Source organism: Mustelus asterias, chromosome 6, assembly GCF_964213995.1.
Source record: "Mustelus asterias chromosome 6, sMusAst1.hap1.1, whole genome shotgun sequence".
Taxonomy (NCBI): Eukaryota; Metazoa; Chordata; class Chondrichthyes; order Carcharhiniformes; family Triakidae; genus Mustelus; species Mustelus asterias.
The window spans coordinates 113,528,249-113,555,739 of record NC_135806.1 but is presented as its reverse complement, the minus strand read 5'-3'; the positions used below and the strand labels follow the sequence as shown (position 1 = coordinate 113,555,739).

Here is a 27,491-nt window from a genome sequence, read left to right as displayed (position 1 = left end):
GAGGGGGGAGGGTGAGGGGGGAGGGGAGGGGGGGAGAGAGAGGGGGGGGAGGGGGGGGGAGAGAGAGGGGGAGGGGGGGAGGGTGAGGGGGGAGGAGAGGGGGGGGAGAGAGAGGGGGAGGGGGAGGGGGGGAAAGAGAGGGGGGAGAGAGAGGGGGAGGGGGAGGGGGGAGAGAGAGGGGGAGGGGGGAGGGGGGGGAGAGAGAGGGGGAGGGGGGAGAGAGAGAGGGGGAGGGGGGAGGGGGGGAGAGAGAGGGGGAGGGGGGAGAGAGAGGGGGAGGGGGGAGAGAGAGGGGGAGGGGGTGAGAGAGAGGGGGAGGGGGGAGGGGGGGAGAGAGAGGGGGAGGGGGGGAGAGAGAGGGGGAGGGGGAGGGGGAGAGTGAGGGGGAGGGGGAAGGGGAGAGAGAGGGGGAAAGGGAGAGAGAGGGGGAGGGGGGAGAGAGAGGGGGAGGGGGGGAGAGAGGGGGGGAGAGAGGGGAGAGGGGGAGGGGGGGGAGGGGAGGGGGAGAGGGGAGGGGGGGAGAGGGAGGGGGGGGAGAGGGGGGGGGGAGGGGGGGGGGGAGGGGGAGGGGGGGGAGAGGGAGGGGGGAGGAGGGGGGGAGGGGGGGGAGAGGGAGGGGGGGAGGGGGGGGAGGGTGGGAGGAGGGGGGAGGGGGGGGAGGGGGGAGGGGGGGGAGGGGGGAGGGGGGTGAGGGGGGAGGGGTGGGAGGAGGGGGAGGGGGGGGAGGGGTGTGAGGGGGGTGGGGGGGAGGGGGGGGGGAGGGGTGTGAGGGGGGTGGGGGGGAGGGGTGTGAGGGGGGTGGGGGGAGGGGGTGCGAGGGGGGGGAGGGGGGTGCGAGGGGGGAGGGGAGGGAGGAGGGGGGGGAGGAGGGAGGAGGAGGGAGGGGGTGGGGAGGGGAGGGGGGAGAGGGAGAGGGGGGACGGGAGGGGAGGGGGGAGGGGAGAGGAGGGGGGGAGGGGAGAGGGGGGGAGGGGAGGGGAAGGGAGAGAGGGGGAGGAGAGGGGGGAGGGGGTGGGCTGTGGGCAGATGCTATCGAGCCTGGAGATTTCAGTCCCAGGTCCGCTAATGGAATTTATAAAGTATATTTAAATTAGGTGCTGCATACTCTGTGCAGCGCTGGAAATCTGGCACTGGGAGATGCGCTCAGGCTCGGGTGCCCAGTGGGGACCCCCTGAAATGGCGACACTAGAGTCTCTTGGACCACTGTGCTAAAAAAACAGCGGAGTGGGATGGGAGACTTGCCCCATTGTTTCTTGCGTGCTTTACAGACAAAACATACTATTCATAAAGTAAATAGGGGAGAAGGAAAGGAGAGGTTGCAGAATACAGTGTTACAGTCATACCTAGGGTTTAGAGAAAGTTCAGCTTAATATATGGTAGGCCCATTCAAAAGTCTGATTGCAGCAGGGAATAAGCTGTTCTTGAGTCGGTTGGTATGTGATCTCAGACTTTTGTATCTTTTTCCTGATGGAAGAAGGTGGAAGAGAATATGTCCAGGGAGCGTGGGGTCCTTGCTTATGCTGGTTGCCTTTCCAAGGCAGCAGGAATAATACTTGACCATTATGCTACAGGTTTCAAGAATTGGTACTTGCACTGGAAAATGTGGCATATTGGTGAATTTTTTGAAGAAGTAACTGAGCAGATAAAGATAATGTAGCATATGTAACATATTTGAATTATTTTAAAAGTTTATTAATGTCACAAGTAGGCTTACATTACATCCACTGGACTGGAGTTACTATGAAAACCTACAGTCGCCACACTCCGGTACCTGCTCGGGTACACCGAGGGAGAATTTAGCATGGCCAATGCACCTAACCAGCATGTCTTTCAGACTGTGGGAGGAAACTGGAGCACCTGGAAGAAACCCACACCACATGAGGAGAACATGCAGATTCTGCACAGACAGTGATCCAAGCTAGGAATCGAACCTGGGTTCCTGGCGCTGTGAGGCAGCAGTACTAACCACTGTGCCATGGTGCCACCCTTTTGGGATCCATTCAATACTTGTTTCCTTTAAACTATTATTATAATACTCTTTACATGCAGCATTTTCATATGTTATATTCTAATGGTAAAGGAGGTGAGGTGTCACTGTGCCATCCAGAAGGCCTTCAATAAAGTACCACATAGTCTCATGATGAAGTTCAGAACTTGTGGAGTCAGGGGACAAGTAAAAGAATAGATTGCAAGCTGGCTACAAATCCTAGTGTAGCTGTTAAGGCAGCTACTTACTGGCAAAAGGAACTTAATAAATTATTTGAACTAAGGAATCAGAAGTACAATTTCTAAATTTGTGAATGATGCTAAACTGGGTTGTATAGTTAATACAAAAGAATAATATGCCAAAATACAAGAAGACACTGATATGCTTGAAGAATGGATGTATAATTTCTATATAGATAAGTGTGGACGGAACATTTTAATTGGCAGAATAAGGAGGCTACATACTAAAGTTAAAGTTTATTTATTAGTCACAAGTAAGGCTTACATTAACATTGCAATGAAGTTACTGTGAAATTCCCCTAGTCACCATAGTTCAGCGCCTGTTCGGGTCAATGCACCTAACCAGCATGTCTTTCAGAATGTGGGAAGAAGCCGGAGCACCCAGAGAAAACCCACGCAGACAAGGGGAGAACGTGCAGACTCCACACAGACAGTGACCCTAGCCGGGAATTGAACCCAGGTCCCTGGCACTGTGCTAACCACTGTGCTACTATGCCACCTCTACTGCTTAGACTTCCCGCCTACTCCAATTCAGGGTCGCGGGGAGTGGGAGCCTATTGCAACAGACACTGGATATTAGGCAGGGTACATCCAAGCTGGGACGTCAAACCATTACAGGGCACACACACTCATGCAAACAAACTGAGAGGCAATTTACCCTGGCCAATCCTCCTAACCTGCACGTCTTTAAGAACATAACTAGGAGCAGGAGTAGGCCATCTGGCCCCTCGAGCCTGCTCCGCCATTCAGTAAGATCATGGCTGATCTTTTTGTGGACTCAGCTCCACTTACTTGTCCGCTCACCATAACCCTTAATTCCTTTACTGTTCAAAAATTTATCTATCCTTGCCTTAAAAACATTCAATGAGGTAGCCTCAACTGCTTCACTGGGCAGGAAATTCCACAGATTCACAACCCTTTGTGTGAAGAAGTTCCTCCTCAACTCAGTCCTAAATCGGCTTCCCCTTATTTTGAGGCTATGCCCCCTAGTTCTAGTTTCACCCACCAGTGGAAACAACTTCCCTGTTTCTGTCTTATCTATTCCCTTCATAATCTTATATGTTTCTAGAAGATCTCCCCTCATTCTTCTGAATTCCAAAGAGTATAGCCCCAGTCTACTCAGTCTATTCTCATAAGTCAATCCTCTCAACTCCGGAATCAACCTAGTGAATCTCCTTTGCACCCCCTCCAGTGCCAGTATATCCTTTCTCAAGTAAGGAGACCAAAACTGTACACAGTACTCCAGGTGTGGCTTAACCAGCACCTTATACAGCTGCAACATAATCTCGCTGTTTTTAAACTCCATCCCTCTAGCAATGAAGCACAAAATTCCATTTGCCTTCTTAATTACCTGCTGCACCTGCAGACCAACTCCTTGAGATTCCTGCACAAAGACACCCAGGTCCCTCTGCACAGCAACATGCTGCAATTTTTTTCTATTTAAATAATAGTCCATTTTGCTGTTATTCCTACCAAAATAGATGACCTCACATTTACCAACATTGTACTCCATCTGCTAGACTCTCGCCCACTCACTTAGATTATCTATATCCCTTTGCAGACTTTCAGTGTCCTCTGCACACTTTGCTCTTCCACCCATCTTAGTTTCATCTGTAAATTTTGACACACTACACTTGGTCCCCAACTCCAAATCATCTATGTAAATCGTAAACAATTGCAGTCCCAACACTGATCCCGGAGGCACACCAGTAGTCACTGATCGCCAACCAGAAAAACACCCATTTACCCCCACTCTTTGCTTTCTGTTAGTTAACCAATCTTCTATCCATGCTAATACATTACCCGTAACACTGTGCGCCTTTATCTTATGTAGCAGTCTTTGGTGTGGCACCTTGTCAAATGCCTTCTGGAAATCCAGATACACCACATCCACCGGCTCCCCATTGTCCACTGCACACGTAATGTTCTCAAAGAATTCCACCAAATTAGTCAAACATGACCTGCCCTTCATGAACCCATGCTGTGTCTTACCAATGGGACAATTTATATCCAGTTAACCGGCCTATAGTTACCTGCCTTTCGTCTACCTCCTTTTTTTAAGCAGTGGGGTCACATTTGCTGTTTTCCAATCTGCAGGAACCACCCCAGAGTCCAGCGAATTTTGGTAAATTACCACTAGTGCATTTGTTATTTCTCCCACCATCTCGTTTAGTACCCTGGGATGCATTCCATCAGGACCAGGAGACTTGTCTACCTTTAGCCCCATTAACTTGCCCAACACTACCTCTTTCGCGATAATGATACTGTTTGGACTGTTGGGGGGAACCGGAGCACCTGACGAAAACCCATGCATATACTGGAAGAAAGTGCAAAATCCACACAGAACACCCGAGGCCAGAATTGAAGCCAGATCCTTGACTGTGAAGCAGTAGTGCACCACTGTGCCATCCTGCTTGGATAATAAAGGTCTGGAGCACTCAGAAGAAACCCACGCAGATAGGGGAGAATGTGCAGACTCTGCGCAGACAGTGATCCAAGCTAGGAATCGAACCTGGGTCCCTGGCGCTGTGAGGCAGTAGTGCTAACCACTGTGCCACCGTGCTGCCCTTTTCATAGAAATCATAGAAACCCTACAGTGCAGAAGGAGGCCATTCGGCCCATCGAGTCTGCACCGACCATAATCCCACCCAGGCCCTACCCCCACCTATTTACCCGCTAAACCCTCTAACGTACACATCCCAGGACACTAAGAGGCAATTTTTAACCTAGCCAATCAACCTAACCCGCACATCTTTGGACTGTGGGAGGAAACCGGAGCACCCGGAGGAAACCCACGCAGACACGAGGATGGGATCCATTCGATACTTGTTTCCTTTAAACTATTATTAAAACACTCCTTATATGCAGCACTTTCACATGTTGTATTCTAATTGTAAAGGGGGGGGGGGTGAGGTTTGTGATGACTGATCCATTTAAGAAAGGTTGTTTGAGGAGCATTGTGCCCATTGTGGATTGCTGCTGGCACCTGCAGCCAGGTGGGTGAGGGTCGGGCTCGCGCATGCGCGCCGCCCTCTCCCGGTGACTAGGCGGTGACAGTTGAATGTGAGGCGGGGGATTTCCGGTTCCAGTTGCACCGTTTCCTCCAGGAACACAAGCATGGCGGATCCCAGAACCCGGCAGATCAAAATCAAAACCGGCGTGGTGAAGCGGTGAGTGGAAATCTAACTGGGCAGGAAGCGGATGGCGACTTCTGAGCCCTTTGGTCGGCTCGAGTGCTAAACTGTACGGGATCTCCGGGCGCTCCGAGCGGTTAGGCTGCTGCCGCTGGTCGAGGCCCAGGCCGGACGGAGGTCCCTCCTTAACCCCCGCCCCCCCACCAAACGTTGCTGACTCACATCAGCCGCTGTTTATTTGTTTCAGGGCTTAATTTTGTCAGTGGGTTTTTGCGGTTGAAGGACGACACTTGGCTTTGATGGAATTTAAGGAGCAGTTGGTATTTTTGGGACGGCAGATTAAACCCAAGGATTGAGCATATATCACTGACACTGTTTTGGTATAAACACCACACGGACACGTTGGTTTGGGTTTCGATGGTATTGGCACCAAGGCAGCATTCCATCATTGTCATCTTTCAATTTCAGCTGCAGAGTCCTGTCACAAAGGAGAACTCAGGGCAGGCATCTGAAACATAACTAGATTCTAAAATTGAAACCAACATAGGTACAGCTGTGGGAATCTGTTGGGTGAAGCTAATTTGTTTTCCTATAACAAATGTAGCACCAAGTTGTGACTTCAGTGACTCCAGGACTTTTCCCTTTATTGTGCTTGTTTCTGGGTAGTTATTACAGATGTTTTTTGGTTTGATTTATTGTTGTCATATGTATCAGCATACAGTGAAAAGTACTGTTTCTTGTGCACTAAACAGAAAGTATACCGTACATAGGGATGGAAAGGAGAGAGTGCAAAATGTAGTGTTACAGTCATAGCTAGGATGTAGAGAAAGATCAACTTAAGACAAGGTAGGTCCGTTCAAAAGTCTGATGGCAGCAGGGAAGAAGCTGTTTTTGAGTCGGTTGGTAAGTGACCTCAGACTTTTGTATCTTTTTCCCAATGGAAGAAGGTGGAAGAGAGTACATCTGGGGTGTGTGAGGTCCTTGATTATGCTGGCTGCTTTTCTGAGGCAGCGAGAAGTGTAGACGGTGTCAATGGATGGGAGGCCGGTTTAAGTGATGGACTGGACTTCATCCAGGACCCGTTGTAGTTTCTTGCGGTCGTGGACAGAGCAGGAGCCATACCAACCTGTGGTACAACCGGAAAGAATGCTTTCTATGGTGCATCTGTAGAAGTTCGTGAGAGTCGTAGCAGACATGCAAAATTTCCTTAGTCTCCTGATAAAGTAGAGGCGGTGGTGGACTTTCTTAACTATAGTGTTGGCATGGAGGGACCAGGACAGGTTGTTGGTGATCTGGGCACCAAACAATGTGAAACTTGCGACTATTTCTACTTTGTCTCCATTGATGTAGACAGGGGCATGCCCTCCACTAAGCTTCCTGAAGTCAATGACTATCTGCTTTGTTTTGTTGACATTGAGGGAGAGATTATTATCGTCACACCAGTTCACCAGATTCTCTATCTCTTTCCTGTACTGTCATTGTTTGGGATCTGACCCACAGCGGTGGTGTCATCAGCAAACTTGAAAATGGAATTGGAGGGGAATTTGGCCGTACAGTCAGAAGTGTATAAGGAATATAGTAAGGGGCTGAGGACACAACCTTGCGGAGCACTGATGTTGAGGATGATCGTGAAGAAGGTGTTGTTGTCTATCTTTACTGACTCTGGTCTGTGGGTTAGGAAGTCTAGGATCCAGTTGCAGAGGGAGGAGCCGAGCCCCAAGCCACAAAGTATATATCTGCTTTGTTTATAGATATTCTTCCTTGCATCAGTAATCAATCTAGTCTTTTATTAGTAATTTATTTGTAATTTTGACCTTTTGCATTTGCAATATATCTTGAAATAGAGCTCAGGATTAATCTTTTCATATTCCCTCTTATTTGTCTCCTTTGAAAATAAACATAGGAATTAGGAGCAGAAGTAGGCAAATTCAGCCCTTCAATCCTGCTCCGCCATTCAGTCAGATCATAGTTGATCTCTCCCTGGTCTCAAATCCACCTCCCCACCCATTCCCCATATCCCTTTATCCCCTTTTTATTAGAAATATATCTATTCCTTTTGAAACCATTCAACGATCCAGATTCCATCGCGCTATGGGGCAGCAAGTTCCACAAATTCACCACCTTTGTGAGAAGTAGTTCCTTCTCATCTCAGTTTTAAATCTACAGCCTCTTGACCTGTACCTGTGGCCTCTTGTTTGAGGTTGCCCCATAAGAGGAAACATTTGTTTCTTGTGCACTAAACAGATAGTGTCACGGCTGTAGAAAAGATGGACGCCACAGAGGGATTGTCTACGGAATCTCTGTGGGTGGAGATTCGCAACAGGAAGGGGTCAATAACTTTACTGGGTGTTTTCTGTAGGCCGCCCAATAGTAGCAGGGATGTGGAGGAGCAGATTGGGAAGCAGATCCTGGAGAGATGTGATAATATAAGAGTGGTCATGATGGGAGATTTTAATTTCCCAAATATCGATTGGAATGTCCCTAGGTTAAGGGGTTTAGATGGGGAGGAGTTTGTTAGGTGTGTTCAGGAGGGCTTCCTGACACAGTATGTGGATAAGCCTACAAGAGGAGAGGCTGTACTTGATTTGGTATTAGGGAATGAACCTGGGCAGGTGTCAGATCTCTCAGTGGGAGAGCATTTTGGGGATAGTGATCATAACTCTTATCTCCTTTACATTAGCATTGGAGAGAGATAGGATCAGTCAAGCTAGGAAAGTGTTTATTTGGAGTAAGGGCAATTATGAGGCTATTAGGCAGGAAATTAGAGGCATAAATTGGAAGGAGGTTTTCTCAGGGAAATGTACAGAAGAAATGTGGCAAATTTTCAAGGAAAATTTGTCTGGAGCTCTGCACAACAACGTTCCAATGAGACAGGGGAGTTATGGTAGGTTACAGGAACCATGGTGCACGAAAGCTGTAACAAACTTAGTCAAGAAGAAAAGAAAAGCCTACAAAAGGTTCAGGGAGCTAGGTAATGTTAGAAATCTAGAAGAGTATACGACTAGTAGGAAGGAACTTAAGAGGGAAATTAGAAGAGCAAGACGGGGTCGTGAGAAGGCCTTGGCAGACAGGATAAAGGAAAACCCCAAGGCATTCTACAAGTATGTTAAGAGCAAGAAGATAAGATGTGAAGGAGTAGGACCTATCAAATGTGACGGGAAACTCTGTATAGAACCGGTAGAAATAGCAGAGGTACTCAATGAATACTTTACTTCAGTATTCACAGTGGAAAGGGATCTTGGTAGTTGCAGTGCAGACTTGCAGTGGACTGAGAAGATTAAGCATGTGGACATTAGGAAAGAGGATGTGTTGGAGCTTTTGAAAAGCATCAAGTTAGATAAATTGCTGGGACCGGATGGGATGTACCCCAGGTTACTGTGGGAGGCGAGGGAAGAGGTTGCTGAGCCTCTGGCGATGATCTTTGCGTCATCAATGGAGATGGGAGAGGTTCCGGAGGAAAGGAGGATTGCGGATGTGGTTCCGTTATTCAAGAAAGGGAGAAGAGATAGCCCGAGAAACTATAGACCAGTGAGTCTAACCTCAGTGGTTGGTAAGTTGATGGAGAAGATCCTGAGAGGCAGGATTTATGAACATCTGGAGAGGAATAGTATGATCAGAAATAGCCAGCACGGCTTTGTCCAAGGCAGATCATGCCTTACGAGCCTAATTGAATTTTTTGAAGATGTGACTAGACACATAGACGAAGGAAGAGCGGTAGATGTAGTTTATATGGATTTCAGCAAGGTGTTTGATAAGGTGCCCCATGCAAGGCTTATTGAGAAAGTGAAGGGGCATGGGATACAAGGGGACATTGCTTTGTGGATTCAGAACTGGCTTGCCCACAGAAGGCAAAGAGTGGTTATAGATGGGTCTTTTTCAGCATGGAGGTCGGTCACCAGTGGAGTGCTCCAGGGATCTGTTCTGGGACCCTTGCTCTTTGTGATTTTTATAAATGACCTGGATGAGGAAGTGGAAGGATGGGTTGGCAAGTTTGCTGATGACACAAAGGTTGGTGGTGTTGTGGATAGTGTAGAGGGATGTCAGCAGTTGCAATGAGACATAGATAAGATGCAAGACTGGGCGGAGAAGTGGCAGATGGACTTCAACCCAGGTAAGTGTGTGGTGGTTCATTTTGGCAGGTCGAATAGGATGAAAGAATATAATATTAAGGGTAAGTCGCTTGGCAGTGTGGAAGATCAGAAGGATCTTGGAGTCCGGGTTCATAGGACGCTCAAAGCAGAGTCGCAGATAGAGGCTGTGGTTAAGAAGGCGTATGGAATGCTGGCCTTCATCAAAAGAGGAATTGAGTTTAGAAATCGGGAGATAATGCTGCAGCTGTATAGGACCCTGGTCAGACCCCACCTGGAGTACTGTGCCCAGTTCTGGTCGCCTCATTACAGAAAGGATGTGGAAGCCATAGAAAGGGTGCAAAGGAGATTTACAAGGATGTTGCCTGGATTAGGTGGCATGCCTTATGAAGATAGGTTGAGAGAGCTAGGTCTTTTCTCCTTGGAGAAGCAAAGGATGAGAGGTGACCTGATAGAGGTGTATAAGATGTTGAGAGGTATTGATAGAGTGGATTCTCGGAGGCTTTTACCCAGGGCTGAAATGGTTGCCACAAGAGGTCACAGGTTTAGGGTGCTAGGGAATAGATACAGAGGAGATGTTAGGGGTAAGTTTTTCACTCAGAGGGTGGTGGGTGCGTGGAATCGGCTGCCAGTAGTGGTGGTGGAGGCGGATTCGATAGGGTCTTTTAAGAGACTTTTGGATAGGTTCATGGAAGTTAGTAAGATAGAGGGTTATAGGTAAGCCTAGTAGGTAGGGACACGTTCGGCGCAACTTGTGGGCCGAAGGGCCTGTTTGTGCTGTAGCTTTTCTATGTTCTATTTGTTCTACATTTACTTTATCGATCCCTTTTAAAATTTTATATCAGATTCCTACTCATCCTTCTAAACTCCAGTAAGTATAAGCCCAAACTGTTTAATCTCTCCTCATGTGTCAACCCTTTCTTCCCCGGAATCAATCTGGTGAACCTCCTCCGATGCCACCAGATCCTTCCTCAAATAAGGAGACTAAAACTGGACACAATACTCCAGATGTGTATTTCCTTTTAAATCTACGTTTAATTTGTGGCTTTCTTTTCATTTTGTTTATACCAGAACTGAACCTGGATCTCAGAACTATACAGCCTCCGACTTGGGCCAATTTTGCCAAATCAGTAGAATTCAAGAACACATGCTTTTTAGTTCAGAGGAGACTTGTCTACTTTTTGCTCTTCTGCACTTTTACCTTTGTTACCCCCAGAGGATCTATCCTTGGTCCCCTCATATTTTAACTACGTACTGCCCCATGGCATCATCTGAAAATGTAGCATCAGTTTCAGTTTCCACATGTAAATTAACAACACTTAGTTCTACATCACCAGTACATCCCTCAAACCCAGCACTGTCTCTAAATTGTCACACTGCTTGTCTGACATCCAGTACTGGGAGAGCAACAATTTCTTCCAAAGAAACATTCGGAAGACCAAAGCCATTGTCTTCGGTCCCTGCCGCACAATTTGATGCCTGGTCACGAACTCCATCCTTTTCCCTGTCAACTGTCAGAGACAGAACCAGCCTGTTCACAAATTTGGTGTCATATTTGACTCTAAGATGTGCTTTCCACCACGCTAAGATTGCTTATTTCCACCTATAACATCACCTGATTCTGCCATTGCTTCAGGTTGTCTGCTATTGAAACCCTCTAGGGGAGGAGGGCGACGGCCAAGTGGTATTATCGGTAGACTATTAATCCAGAAACTCAGCTAAGGTTCAGAGGACCTGGGTTTGAATCCCCACCACGGCAGATGGTGGAATTTGAATTTAGTAAAAAAAACCTGAATTAAGAATTTACTGATGACCATGAAATCATTGTCGATTGTCAGAAAAAAATATCTTTTTCAGTAATGTCCTTTAGGAAAGAAAATCTGCCGTCCTTACCTGGTCTGGCCTGCATGTGACTCCAGAGTCACAGCAAAGTGACTCTTAACTGCCCTCGGGCAACTATGGATGGGCAATAAATGCTGGCCAGCCAGCGGCACCCATGTCCCACGAATAACTATTAAATAACATGTACTAAGTAACTATTAAATCTTGGTTTGATCCAAATTTTTAAGGAAGTGCATTCTTTCAGGGCATTTACATAATTTAAAAAACATAATTGTTGGCATAGAGAAACGAGGACATAAAAGTTGGCATTATGTCTTAGTGAATAGACAATTGCTTTATTTTCTTGAGTTAGATCCAATCTATAATGAAATTAGGGCTTTTTTTCACTTTTTCACACATGGCTCAGTTGGTAGTACTTTTCCTTTGAGTCACACGGTTTCAGGTTCAAGCCCTACTCCAAGATTTGAGCATAAAAATCCATGCTTAAACTCCAGTGAGGGATTGCTGCACTGTTGGAGGTGTTGTCTTTCGGATGAGACATTTAAGCCAAGGCCTTATCTATCTGAGCGGGTGGATGAATTATGTCAAAGGGGAGTTATCACTGATGTATGGCCAAATCAACATCACAAAAAGAAACATTATCTGATCATTGTCATACTGCTCAGTTTGCTGTGTGCATGTTGACTGCCACGTTTAATATTACAACCGTGACTACACTACACTCGGCGAAGGCCTAGTGGTATTATCGCTAGACTATTAATCCAGAAACTCAGTTAATGATCTGGGGACCCTGGTTCGAATTCTGCTATGGCAGATGGTGGAATTTGAATTCAATAAAAAAAATCTGGAATTAAGAATCTATTGATGACCATAAAACCATTGTCAATTGTCAGAAAAACCATCTGGTTCACTCATGTCCTTTAGGGAAGGAAATCTGCCGTTCTTACCTGGTCTGGCCCATATGTGACTCCAGAGCCACAGCAATATGGTTGACTCTCAATGGGCAACTAGGGCTGGGCAATAAATGCTGGCCCGCCAGCAACACCCCTGTCCCATGAATGAATTTTAAAAAAAAATTCAAAAAGTACTTAATTGGCTGTAAAGTGCTTTGAGACATCCAATTGAAAAGTGTTATTTAAATGCAAGTCTTTTTTTTCTTTTCATTCTTTTCATTGGTTTTGATTTCATGCCAAAAAATATGGTTGTAAATTTAAAATGTTAAAGATAATTGAAGACCCATTCTAAAACTGATAGAAATGAAAGATGAATGAGAATTGTGATTATTGTAAGAGAATAGCTTGGCTAATGTTAAAGTGCATGAGTTGATGATTATTTTCTGGAAATTTATTCAGTTTGAAAGTCTGGTTGACCAATGTCCTAATCGATTGAGCTAAGCATTTTTCAATCTCACTCAGACACTCGATGTTCAAGTGTGAAAGTAGCTATCCTGTTCGCCAATGGGTGAGATATTGACTAGGGTAATCAGCCAACTCACTCGTTAGCCCTGGATGTATAGCACATGACGTGGAGATGCCGGCGTTGGACTGGGGTAAACACAGTAAGAAGTCTCACAACACCAGGTTAAAGTCCAACAGGTTTATTTGGTAGCACAAGCCACTAGCTTTCGGAGCACTGCTCCTTCATCAGGTAAGTGGGAGTTCTGTTCACAAACAGGGCATATAAAGACACAAACTCAATTTACAAAATAATGGTTGGAATGCGTGTCTTTACAGGTAATCAATTCTTAAAGGAACAGACAGTGTGAGTGGAGAGAGGGTTAAGCACAGGTTGAAGAGATGTGTATTGTCTCCAGCCAGGACAGTTAGTGAGATTTTGCAAGCCCAGTCAAATTGTGGGGGTTACAAATAGTGTGACATGAACCCAAGATCCTGGTTGAGGCCGTCCTCATGTGCGCGGAATGACGACAACGGATGAATGAACACCGCTCGACAATCACCAGGCAAGAGTGTTCTCTTCCTGTTGGGGAACACTTCAGCGGTCACGGGCATTCGGCCTCTGATCTTTGGGTAAACATTCTCCAAGGCGGCCTTCATGACACATGACAACGCAGAGTCGCTGAGCAGAGACTGATAACCAAGTTCCACACACATAAGGACGGCCTCAACCAGGATTTTGGTGTTCATCCTACATTGTCAGAGTTAATGGTGAAAAGAAAACTTAAACAATGGGTGGCTCATTTCTAGACCTCTTGGTAAAGTATATTGTTACCTTCAAAAAATAAGCTAAAAGTTAGAAATTCTGGGAGGGCCATAAAACTCCATTAGAGGTAGAAATTACTCATATAGGTTGCAGAACCAAAGAGTTGTGTTCAGGTAAAATAATTCATTTACATTTATGTTTGAACTATCTCGAAGCATGCCATGTTGCCATAGTGACAGTGATTCAGGTTGGAGCCTTAGTTAGAAGGTTCTTTTGTTTAATTTAACTATGTTTTTGCTGACAGAAGCTAGCAGTTCAGTTTGGGTAACAAACAGAGGCAGTTGCAGCTTTGCTGTGCTGTAGATTGCATCTTGCAGAATTGGGGGAGGCCCACATGAGCTGTTAATCCCATTTACCAGCCCATTAAACAGAAAAATACTAACTTCATCATTCACCATGTGGAATTCAGATGGGGCTCAATCTCTGTTTGGACGTTGTGAGGGATAAGCAGCTGGAAGATATTGCTGTAGCTTGCAGCTAGTGGAAGAAATAGATAGTGGTCCTCACAGAACTTTGTGGCAGAAAGCAGTCAACAGAGTTAGCTTGGAAAGCTGTGTGAAGGCAGTTGAATATCTACCGATATTGTAAATAAGGAGCTGAGGTCTGAGTCATGAGTCTGTAAAGAAAAGGTGAAAGTTGGAGGATCACATAGCAAAAAAACTATTAGAAAGTCCTCCATAGAATCTTTCCTTGGAGGATAGCTGGGATACTGAAGAGAATTAAACTGAATTCTGCAGTTCATCTGGTGTGAGTACACCACACTGCCATTGGGGAGTTCCAGAATTTTGACCCGTGACAGTGGAGGAAAGATAACATAGTTACATGTAGGATGGAATATGGCCTGGAGATGAAATTGCATGTGGTGGTGCTCCCATGTACCTGCTGCCCATGACATTCTAGGTGGTAAAGTTCACAGGGTTTGAAAGTTGCTGTCAAAGGAAGTTTGACGAGTTGCTGCTGTGCATCCTGTTGATAGTTCATACTGCTGCCATTGTGTGCCGGTGGTAGAGGAAGTGAATGTTTAAGTTGGCAGATGAGGTGTCAGTCAGCAGGCTGCTTTGCCCTGGTTGGTGTCAAGCTTCTTGAGTGTTGTTGGAGATGCATCGCGTAAGCAAGTGGAGAATATTCTATCACGTTTCTTGTGCCTTTTAGATGGTGGACTGGCTTTGGGAAGATCAGAGGATGAGTTGCTGCAGGAAATACTTGCTGCACTATTCCCAGCGTCTGACATGTTCATGTATTTATATGGTAGGTCCTGTTAAATTTCTGGTCTGGCAACCCTCAGGAAGTTGCTGGTGGTAATTTAACGATGGTAATGCCATTGACCGTCAAGGGATGATAATTAGATTCTCCGACACAAATGTTGCTTTCTACTTTTCAGCCAAATCGTGAATGTTGTCGCAGACTAAGCCTGGACAGCTTTCCTAAAGCGTGGTGATATTTAAATTAAGCCCAGAAGGTATTTCACAAGGCTTTAGTGCACTAGTGGTAATTTACCAAAATTCACTGGACTCTGGGGTGGTTCCTGTGGATTGGAAAACAGCAAATATGATGCCACTGTTTAAAAAAGGAGGTAGACAAAAGGTGGGTAACTATAGGCCGGTTAGCTTAGCTTCTGTAATAGGGAAAATGCTTGAATCTATCATCAAGGAAGAAATAGTGAGACATCTGGATATGATTTGTCCCATTGGGAAGACACAGCATGGGTTCATGAAAGGCAGGTCATGTTTGACTAATTTGGTGGAATTCTTTGAGAACGTTATGTGCGCGGTGGACAATGGGGAACCTGTGGATGTAGTGGATCTGGATTTCCAGAAGGCATTTGATGAGGTGTCGCACCAAAGGCTGCTGCGTAAGATAAAGGTGCACAGTGTTACGGGTAATGTATTAGCATGGATAGAGGACTGGTTAACTAACAGAAAGCAAAGAGTGAGGGTAACTGGGTGTTTTTCTGGTTGGCCATCAGCGACTAATGGTGTGCCTCAGGGGTCAGTGTTAGGACTGCATTGGTTACAATTTACATAGATGATTTGGAGTTGGGGACTAAGTGTAGTGTGTCAAAATTCGCAGATGACATTAAGATGAGTGGCAGAGCAAAGCGTGCAGAGGACGCTGAAAGTCTGCAAAGGGATATAGATAATCTAAGTGAGTGGGCAAGGGTCTGGCAGATGGAGTACAATGATGGTAAATGTGAGGTCATCCATTTTGGTAGGAATAACAGCAAAATGGACTATTATTTAAATGGAAAAAAATTGCAGGATGCTGCTGTGTAGAGGGACCTGGGTGTCCTTGTGCATGAATCACAAAAAGTTGGTTTGCAGGTGCAGCAGGTAATTACATAGAACATAGAACATTACAGCGCAGAACAGGCCCTTCGGCCCACGATGTTGCACCGACCAGTTAAAAAAAAAAACTGTGACCCTCCAACCTAAACCAATTTCTTTTCGTCCATGAACCTATCTACGGATCTCTTAAACGCCCCCAAACTAGGCGCATTTACTACTGATGCTGGCAGGGCATTCCAATCCCTCACCACCCTCTGGGTAAAGAACCTACCCCTGACATCGGTTCTATAACTACCCCCCCTCAATTTAAAGCCATGCCCCCTCGTGCTGGATTTCTCCATCAGAGGAAAAAGGCTATCACTATCCACCCTATCTAAACCTCTAATCATCTTATATGTTTCAATAAGATCCCCTCTTAGCCGCCGCCTTTCCAGCGAAAACAATCCCAAATCCCTCAGCCTCTCCTCATAGGATCTCCCCTCCATACCAGGCAACATCCTGGTAAACCTCCTCTGCACCCTCTCCAAAGCCTCCACATCCTTCCTGTAATGTGGGGACCAGAACTGCACACAGTACTCCAAGTGCGGCCGCACCAGAGTTGTGTACAGTTGCAACATAACGCTACGACTCCTAAATTCAATCCCCCTACCAATAAACGCCAAGACACCATATGCCTTCTTAACAACCTTATCTACTTGATTCCCAACTTTCAGGGATCTATGCACACATACACCTAGATCCCTCTGCTCCTCCACACTATTCAAAGTCCTCCCGTTAGCCCTATACTCAACACATCTGTTATTCCTACCAAAGTGAATTACCTCACACTTCTCCGCATTAAACTCCATCCGCCACCTCTCGGCCCAACTTTGCAACCTGTCTAAGTCTTCCTGCAAACTACGACACCCTTCCTCACTGTCTACCACACCACCGACTTTGGTGTCATCAGCAAATTTGCTAATCCACCCAACTATACCCTCATCCAGATCATTAATAAATATTACAAACAGCAGTGGCCCCAAAACAGATCCCTGAGGTACACCACTTGTAACCGCACTCCATGATGAATATTTACTATCAACCACCACCCTCTGTTTCCTATCCGCTAGCCAATTCCTGATCCAATTTCCTAGATCACCCCCAATCCCATACATCTGCATTTTCTGCAGAAGGCAAATGGAATTTTGTCCTTCATTGCCAGAGGCTTGGAGTTTATGTTGCAACTGTATAAGTTGCTGATGAGGCCACACCTGGAGTACTGTGTACAGTTTTGGTCTCCTTACTTGAGAAAGGATATACTGGCACTGGAGGGGGTGCAGAGGAGATTCACTAGGTTGATTCTGGAATTGAGAGGATTAGCTTATGAGGAGAGACTGAGTAGACTGGGACTATACTCATTGGAATTCAGGAGAATGAGGGGAGATCTTCTAGAAACAGATAAGATTATGAAGGGAATAGATAAGATAGAAGCAGGGAGGTTGTTTCCACTGGCAGGTGAAATTAGAACTAGGGAGCATGGCCTCAAAATAAGGGGAAGCAGATTCAGGACTGAGTTGAGGAGGGACTTCACCCAAAGGGTGGTGAATCTGTGGAATTCTCTGCCCAGTGTAGCAGTTGAGGCAATTTCATTGAATGTTTTTAAGGCAAGGATAGATAAATTTTTGAACAGTAAAGGAATTAAGGGTTATGGTGAGTGGGCGAGTAAGTGGACTTGAGTCCATGAAAAGATCAGCCATGATCTTATTGAATGGTGGAGCAGGCTAGAGGGCCCAGATGGCCCACTCCTGCTTCTAGTTCTTATGTTGTTATGTTCTTTAGCATAACTTCATTGCATTCTATTCCACTATTAAGAAAGCCAAAGATCAATATGCCTTTTTAACCATTAGTTTATTCTGCCACCTTCAAAGGGATTGTATATACAACCCCAAATTTCCCTATACCTGCACCCCCTTTTTACAAAATTGTACAATTTAGATCCCTTCCTTCTTACTAAAATGAACCCTTTCACTTCTCTACATTAAATTTGATCTGCTGTTGTCCTTTTCACTGGTTTGTCTATGTCCTCCTGATGTGTTGCTATCCTGTCATTTTATTTCTGAGCTTTGCATCACCCAGATATTTAGAAAATTATATCCTCTATACCCATGTTCAGGGCATTAATATTTAAGAGCACCGGTCCTAAAATACTGACTAATGGGGAACACCACTGTGTACTTCGCTCCAATCTGAAAAATAACCATTCAACACTCCTCCTTGCTTTCTGTTCCTTAGTGTGACTTGTTTGTTTCAATGTACAGTACTTTTAATTTTTTTCCATATGTCCAACTGTGCATGTGTACATCTTGGAAGAAACTTTAACCTTAGCCAATTTTGTATTCATGCTGTCACTGCCCCTTTTAATTCCATGGACTTTTATTTTGCTGTCAAGTTTATTATATGGTACTTGGGCTTTTAAAAGGCATTTGACGTATATGCAACATTAACCGCAGCACCATCATCAACCTTCTCTATTACTTCATCAAAAAACTCAATCAAATTAGTCAAACACAATTTGCCTTCAATAAAGATGTGGTGCATTTCATTTAGTAGCCCATTTTTTACAAATACTGATTAATTTTGAACTTTATTGTTTATTTAAGTTTATTCTCTTAGTTTCCCCATCACTAAGATTGGGCATCTGGTTTGTAGTTGTCAAGTTTATCCCATTCCCCTTTTTAAATTGGTCTAATATTTGCAATGCTCCAGTCCTCTGGCAACTATCCTAATTTCCTTGGAGTTCAGCTGAGGCAGAGTTGAGGATGTGTGATGTTTCGGAGGTTGAATCCTTGATAATGATGGAGTGTTTATGTGATGAGAAGCTTATTTCAGGGCAGATTGGAAGCCATGGTTGTGATGGTCTGGTTTAGCCTCAGACAGTAACTGAAGAGAGGGATGGAGTTGGTAAACTCTTTTCCAGGAGAATCTTGAAAGTCTGAGCTGACCTTAGACTTGACCGCAAAATCTAGGCTTTCACTGCAGCACTGAGGGAATGCTATGGTTGGAGGTGCCAAACTTTTGGATAAGATCCAAAATCAAAACTGTCCCATTGAGGTTATAAAAGGTCCCATTCCACTATTCTGAGAAGCAAGGGAATTCTCCTAGGAATTCTCCTAGTATTCACCCAATACCTAAAATCTTTGATTTTATAATTTACAACCTCCTGGCCTCAACAGAATTCAATAACTTCAGATCATAACCACTCTTCCCATTTTCTTGGAGAGCTGGTAGTGGTTCTGCTGTTGTCATTTACATCTATTCTGGACCCATCTTTTCTCACCAGAAAATGCTGAAGATGCACAACGGTTTAGGCAGTACCTGGAAGGAGAAAAAACGGTTTATAATATTTAAATTGTGTAACCGAGGGATATCCAACATATGGCCTGTGGGCTAGTCTAATCTGCCAAGGGTTTTGATCTGGTCCAGAGACCAGTATTCTAAATCCAGGTAACTGGAAGTGACAGATTCTGCAAAGAGATTCTTCACTAAGCACCAGTGAGCATCTGGGAGCGAAACAGTCTGTGATTGGGGGAGCAAGTATTGAGAAGGTGAATGACAGTGCTCAACCTGAGGCCTGAACACTGGAACAGAGGCAGAGAATCAGTAGTGGAGGAGAAGCGAGGCAGTGAGGGAGAGGCTATGCTGGAGTGGGGGAGGGTGGAGAGAAGCTACCTGTTGGGAGGTGGCTGGGGAAGAGGCAGTGAGGGAGAGGCTGCCTGCCAGGGAGTGGTTGGAGGTGGGGGTAGGGTAGGCTGTGAGGGAGAGACTCTTTGCCAGGGTGGCAAAAAGGATGCGTGGGGGTAGCTGCCTGCTGGAGTGGAGGGATAGTGGGGAGGAGACTGCCTGCTGGGGAATGGTGGAAGAAGATGCAAGGGAGGGGCTCGCTGCTGGGGATTGGGGTCACATAATATTCAGCCATCAAGAATCTTGCAGCCAAGTCCATTCCTATCTTCTGTAGTGCAATTTCCAATAACAGTCACTGAACAGTGATCAAGCGCAGAATGATTCCTTCTTTTATTTCACTAAGTCAGGAGTAAGAGGCCAATTATACCACATTTGTTTCCAGCCGAATTAATGTTAGCCAGTTAGCACTTGAGTGTAAAATTTTCCTGGTCCACGTGGGTTGGGTCTGTATGTTGCTGTGCCTTAAGCTGTGAGCCTTCAAGGGAATTTTTTGGAAATATGTCATTTGGTAAGACATTATTTTCATAAAATGAGTGAGTGCTCTATTGCGCACCAACTGACTGCATAGGAGTCTTGGTAAAGATTTAATATTGGTGTGAGAAAACACACTGGTGTCTAAATTTCCTTTGACTTTGATTTCAATGTGGCAGAATAGTGTAGTCTGTTTTTGTATATCTTTGAAAACCTGACTATATGGTGCAAAACTAGTGACTAATGCTGTGGGAAGGATAGAGGAGAAGTCACTGTTATTAACAGATATCTGCTTCAACACATTTATGCTGTGACATTTATCACCATTTGGGTTTCTGTGACAATTTATTTATATATTTCCTGAAACTGAGATATGCAATCTTAAAAGAGACAGAAGGAGGGAATTCCAGAGTCTCCGTATGTGCTTTGAGGCGCAGTAGATCTTATCTAATCTGTCCCCAGAAAGTCACCATGTTGGGTTGTGCATGCATCGGTAAATGAGAGGTGATTCATTTCTGTGATGGGCAATTGGTTTAGCAATTGGGTCATTTAGGAATCGCCTACCCCCTTGATGTCGTGGCTGCAATGCCAGATATCTCACTAAATTGGTGTTAAATGTTGTGATGAGAAAGTAAGGTATTAAAAGAAAAAAATCTAATGATGTACCTTTCCAAAATTTGCTGACCATCCCTGAGTAAGAAAAGATTGTAGCCCCTCATACAAAAAGGTTGGCTGTCTCTAATCTAGAACATTCACTGAACATAACTACCTGACATGCAATCTTTTTTCCGTTAACATCTCAATGAAAGCACATGCATACTAACATCTGGATTAGTAGATGATGGTAACTCATTGTGGCAGAAAAACTAGCAGTTTTAGTTAACCCAGAGAACACCATACTGTGAGAATTTGTTTATGATATTGAATCATAGAATCCCTACAGTGCAGAAGGAAACCATTTGGCCCATTGGGTCTGTACTGACTCTCTGAAAGAGCATCTTTCCCAGGCCAACACCCCCTGCCCCATCTCCGTAACCCCACTCATTTACCGTGGCTAATCCATCTAATTTACAAATCCCTGCATACTAAGCAGCAATTTAGCATGGCCAATCCACCTAACCTGCACATCTTTGAATCGAGCTAATACTGTTTTAAAAATTGTTAACATTGTTGTACGTACGACGCTTGTTGCAGCTTTTATTTAGTTTTCAAATTTTCAGTTTTTAAAAAGATATTTGTGAAACTGTAGGAAGAACTCTCATCAGAGCGGAGATTAACATGTCTTTGAAGTATAAAGATTTTTAAAAATGACTATATATCCAACTCTCTGTTTCCCTGGCTTTTATCGCTCTCATGTAGTGTCTTTTAAACTCAAAGTTTCCTTTCAGTGGTTCAGTAAAGGACATATTGGAATCAAAACCAGGATTGAAATAAACACCAGCTGTCCTTCATTTTCTCGCAAAGACATCTTCCAATTTTACCAGAAAGATACAAAACTAGGCCAACAAAGTGCTGTTTCAGGAAAAATTAGTAATGTTGATGGCGATTGGACTGTGTTTCCAGCCTTTACTTGGAATGAAATGTTTCTGATGGACATGATGTGGAGTTTTCGGCATTGGACTGGGGTAAGCACAGTAAGTAGTCTCACAACACCAGGTTAAAGTCCAACAGGGTTATTTGCTATCATGAGCTTTTGGAGCGCTGCTCCTTCATCAGGTGAGCGGCTCACCTGCTGAAGGAGCAGTGCTCCGAAAGCTCATGATATCAATTAAACCTGTTGGACTTTAACCTGGTGTTGTGAGACTTCTTACTGTTTCTGATGGAGGCAGTCTTTTAATGTTAAAGAGAAAAACTGTGAGGACGTACAGAAGTGGGGGATGTACAGAAGAAAGAACAGACTTTGAAAATGAGAAACAGTGAGATTGGGGTGAGCCATTCATGGAAAAGATTTAAAGGAAGAACTGGAGATTAATATAAAGACAGACAAAATCAATTCAAGTAAGCGACGTGCAAGTAGTTAAAAGAAAGATAGTCACATTCCTTTTTGTCCTTAAGCAACTCTGGCATTGACTTGATAGGCCAAATGTGTGTCATAAATGACTCTATCACTAATTTGTATTAAGCCATGCTGCTAAATTTATAATTGATCTTTAAAAAGTGGTGGCAATCACCAAATAGATGAATAATGTACTGACAACGCAAGTTGTCATGTTCTGCCTTTCGGTAAATCCCATGGTAGGTCACCCTGTTCAAGCGAAATGCTTCATATATAGCAAAAGTATCTGATTGTAGATTGCAATTCCACTTGACTGGATTAATAGGTATCAAGGAGGGGTAAATTTATGTTCATATTTGACATCTGTGCAGGAATTTTTTGTTGCTTTATTCATGTGACTTTTTAAAAAAAATTGGGTGTGGAGATTGACAAGTCAGTGCAATGATCACAAAATGCACAATTGGCCATATGAATTAAAGGAATTGAGAACAAAATTTTAAATCTCATCAATCATGAGCTATCTATAATTTAATTTTAAAAATTGACCGAAGCAATATTAGTTATGTCTTGATTGGGTATGGTTGGGACCAGTTCTAAGTGATCTGCACAGGTTTGAGAATCTATAGTGTACGCTCAAGGCTAAAAAAAAACTGTCAGTGTGGTGCTAATTTAGGCTGATAGTTTAGTGTTGATTAAACCAAACTGACATCAGTAGATTAGAATAAGCCTAAAACAATTCACAGTGCAATCCTTTTAGTTTATCTGTAACATTCTTTTAACACTCATATTTAAATGTTGTTGGCATACCATAATTACACATCTGAGCCTTGACTATGAAAGAACCTTTCATTATATACCAATGGGGAGAAAGTATTGATTAATAGCAAAGAACCCTTTGCCATTTCTAGTGTTACAGGAAGAAATAAGATTTATTTTTTTCTCCAGTCTCTGTGGAAACTATATTCTGTCTTCACACCAAGGATATTCTCTAATGCATCGTGTAGCACTACAATGTGCTCAGCGGGATAGATTAGGCATAGATCTAGCAGTTCAAAACTAGGCACACATGAGGTGATGTGCAGAACCATATACCACCTCAATTTGTCTTCTCCTGACCAGACTCTCTGAATAGCCTCATCCTCAATAAAGGTGGAGACCTTATATGTGAGTGGCTGATAGGAACAAAGGATCAGGAGTAGACCATTTAGCTGCTCGAGCCTGTTCCGCTGTTGTGAAATCATGGTTGATCTGTGACCTAACTCCATATATTGCATTTGCCCCATATTCTTTAGCGTCTGTGGATCATAAAATTCTATCAAACGCCAATTTAAAATGAACAATTGATCTAGCATCAATTACAGTTTATGAAAGGGAAATCAAACCTTTACCATCTTTTGTTTGTAGAGGTGTTTCAAAATTTTGTTCCTGAAAAGTTTGGCTCTAATTTTTAGACTATGTCCCTGGTCCCAGACACCCTTACCAACAGTAATAGTTTCTTTCACATCAGAATACAAGAAATAGAGACAGGAGTAGGCCACTAGGCCCTTCAAGCCTGCCCCATCATTCAGTACGATCATGGCTGATCTATGCTGGCCTCAACTCCTTTTATGTGCCATTTCCCCTCTCAGATCTGTCAAATATTTATCCACCTCCACTTTAAATACTTCTAATGATCCAGCCTCCACTACCCTTTGGGGCAAAGAATTCCAGTGATTTCTTCTGCCATAAGAAATTTCTATGCACCTCAGTTTTAATGACCGGCCCTTTATCTTGTAGGTATGCCCCCTTGTTCAGGACTCTCTCCCACTACTGAAAACATCTCACCATTTATCCTGTCAAGCCTCCTCAGGATCTTATATATTTGAATAAAATGCCCCTCACCCTTCTAAACTCCAAGGAATACTGACCTAGACTATTTCGTCTCTCTTGATAGGACAACCCTCTCATCCCAGGAATTAGCCTGGTGAATCTCCTTTGGACAGTCTCCAATGATACTATATCCTTTTTTAGGTAAGGGACCAAAACTCTACACAGTATTCCAGGTGAGGCCTGTACCATTACAACAAAACCTTCCTATTTTTAAACTCCAACCCCTTTGCAATAAAGACCAAAAATGCTGTTTGCATTCTTAACTACTTGTTGGACCTACCTGCTAGCTTTTTATGATTCATATACTAGAACAGCTATATCCCTCTGTACTTCACTCACCAGCAGTCTCTCTCCATTTAGATAATCTGCCTTTTCGTTCCTCCTACTGAAGTGCATGATGTCATATTTCCCCACGTTAAACTCCATTTGCCAGTTGACTCGATTGACTGTTTTCCATAACATCTTGAAAACTATGATCAAATCATCCCCAACAGTCTAAATTTCAAGGAATATGCCAGTTTGTATCATCTCTCCTGATAATTTAATCATTGGAGTCCAGGTATAATGCTAGTATACTAGCACTGCACCCTTTCCAAGGTCACTATATCCTTCCTATGGTGGGATGCCTAGAACTGCTCACGTTACTCCAGATGTGGTCTAACCAAGATTGGTATCACTGAAGCATGACTACTATAACCCTTTTATTTTAGCACTCTAGATGTAAAGGCCAGCATTCCTTTGGTCTTTTTGATTATTTTCTGTACCTCCTCATTACTTTTTAATAATCCATGAACCTGGACCTATTCAGTTTCTAGTTTTTCCCCATTTGGAAAGTACCCTATTTTGTCCTTTATTTGGATGATCTCGTGTTTGTCTACATAGAAATCTATTTGCCACAGTTTTCCTTAATCTATCAATAATTCATTGTAATTTTATGTTTTTATCTGCATAGATTACAATATCTTTGCATCATTGGCAAATTTAGATCTGTGGCTTTCTTTGATTTGGTTTATTATTGTCACATGCATTAATATACAGTGAAAAGTATTGTTTCCTGCGCACCATACAGACAAAGCATACTGTGCATAGAGAAAGAAAGGAGAGAGTGAAGAATGTAGTGTTACAGTCATAGCTGGGATGTAGAGAAAGATCAACTTAATATGAGGTAGGTCCATTCAAAAGTCTGCTCACAGAAGGGAAGAAGCTGTTCTTGGTTGGTACATGATCTCAGACTTTTGTATAATTTTCCTGAAGGAAGAAGATGGAAGAGAGTATGACCCTTTATAATTTCTTGCGGTGTTGAACATAGCAGGATCCATACCAAGCTGTGATATAACCAGAAAGAATGCTTTCTATGGTGCATCTGTAGAAGTTGGTGATTGTTGTAGCAGATATATCAAATTTCCTGAGAAAGTAGAGGCATTGGTGGGCTTTTTTAATTATAATGTCCGCATGGAGGACCAGGGCAGCTTATTGATGATCTGGATACATAAAAACTTGAAGCTCTCAACCATTTCTACTTTGTCCCCATTGATGTAGACAGGAGCATGTCCTCCAGTACACTTCCTGAAGTCGATGACTATCTTTTTCATTTTGTTGACATTGAGGGAGAGATTATTGTTGTGGCACCGGCTCACTAGATTCTCTAACTCTTTCCTGTACTGTGTCTCGTCATTGTTTGAGATCTGACCCACAATGGTGGTGACATCAGCAAACCTGAAAATCGAGTTGGAGGGGAATTTGGCTGTACAGTCAAAGCTGTATAAGGAGTATAATAAGGGGCTGAGGACACAGCCTTGCAGAGCACTGGTGTTGATGATAAACACGGAGGAGGTGTTGTTGCCTGTCCTTACTGTCTGCGGTCTGTGGGTTAGGAAGTCTAGGATCCAGTTGCAGAGGGAGGAGCTGAGCCCCAGGCCACGAAGTTTGGAGATGCATTTCGTAGGAATAGTGGTGTTAAAGACTGAGCTGTAGCCTATGAATAGGAGTCTGACATAAGTGTCTTTGTTGTCTAGGTGTTCCAGGGCTGAGTGTAGGTCCAGGGAGATGGTGTCTGCTGTGGACCTGTTGCAGCGATAGGTGAATTGTAGTGGATCTAGGCAGTCTGGCAGGCAGGAATTGATTCATGCTATGACTAACCTTTCAAAGCACTTCATAATGATGGATGTCAGAGCCACCAGACATAATGGCTTAATAGCCATTAAGACATGTTGCCTGGCTTTTCTTTGGTCATGATGTGGAGATGCCGGCGTTGGACTGGGGTAAGCACAATAAGAAGTCTCACAACACCAGGTTAAAGTCCAACAGGTTTATTTGGTAGCAAATACCATAAGCTTTCGGAGCGCTGCCCCTTCGTCAGATGGAGTGAAAATCTGTTCTCCAACAGTGCACAGAGACACAACATCAAGTTACAGAATACTAATTAGAATGCAAATCTCTACAGCCAGCCAGGTCTTAAAGGTACAGATAATGTGGGTGGAGGGAACATTAAACACAGGTTAAAGAGATGTGTATTGTCTCCAGACAGAACAGCTAGTAAGATTCTGCAAGATCAGGAAGCAAGCTGTGGGGGTTACTGATAATGTGACATAAATCCAACATCCCGGTTTAGGCCGTCCTCATGTGTGCGGAACTTGGCTATCAGTTTCTGCTCAGCGACTCTGCGCTGTCGTGTGTCGTGAAGGCCGCCTTGGAGAACACTTACCTGAAGATCCAAGGCTGAATGCCCGTGACTGCTGAAGTGCTCCCCCACAGAAACTGATAGCCAAGTTCCGCACACATGAGGACGTCCTAAACCGGGATGTTGGATTTATGTCACATTATCAGTAACCCCCGCAGCTTGCCTCCTGATCTTGCAGAATCTTACTAGCTGTTCTGTCTGGAGACAATACACATCTCTTTAACCTGTGTTTAATGTTCCCTCCACCCACATTATCTGTACCTTTAAGACCTGGCTGGCTGTAGAGATTTGCATTCTAATTAGTATTCTGTAACTTGATGTTGTGTCTCTGTGCACTGTTGGAGAACAGATTTTCACTCCATCTGACGAAGGGGCAGCGCTCCGAAAGCTTATGGTATTTGCTACCAAATAAACCTGTTGGACTTTAACCTGGTGTTGTGAGAGTTCTTACTTTTCTTTGGTACCAGGATGATGGTCGTCTTCTTGAAGCAGGAAGGGACCTCAGATTGGTGTAAAGAGAGGTTGAAGATGTCTGCGAATATCCTCACCAGCTGGTCCGCGCAGAACCTGAGTGCTCGTCAGGGTATCTCATCTGGACCAGTTGCTTTCCGTGGATTGACTTTTGAGAAGGCTGCTCTGACGTCGGTAACGGTGACCTTGAATATAGGTTCGTCCAAGGCTTCTGGGATGGAGGGCATGCTCTTGCTGACCTCTTGCTCAAAACAGGATTAGAATGCGTTGAGCTCAAGGGGGAGGGGTGCATTGGAGCTGCCGATTTTACCTGTCTTCATCTTGTAGTCTGTTATGTTTTGCAGACCTTGCCATAATCGATGGGAGTCCGTGTGGCTAGCCTGGCATTCTAGCTTGGTCCGGTATTGTCTTATGGCATCTTTGATGGATCTCCATAGATCATTCTATCCCATCATCAAAGCTGATAATAAATATGATGAATAGTTGAGG

The 27,491-nt window shown here is 44.3% G+C and overlaps 1 protein-coding gene across 1 annotated transcript in view; it reads left to right on the top strand.

Annotated features, from left to right (window-relative positions):
* The first annotated feature begins 5,124 nt into the window (after positions 1-5,124).
* Positions 5,125-27,491, top strand: part of tbca (tubulin cofactor a) — a 60,736-nt gene continuing 38,369 nt past the window's right edge. Inside the window, exon 1 of the mRNA XM_078214961.1 lies at positions 5,125-5,396. Within this exon, the coding sequence (XP_078071087.1) occupies positions 5,344-5,396 (53 nt within the window). The 5' untranslated portion in view covers positions 5,125-5,343. The remainder of the gene's footprint in view (positions 5,397-27,491) is intronic.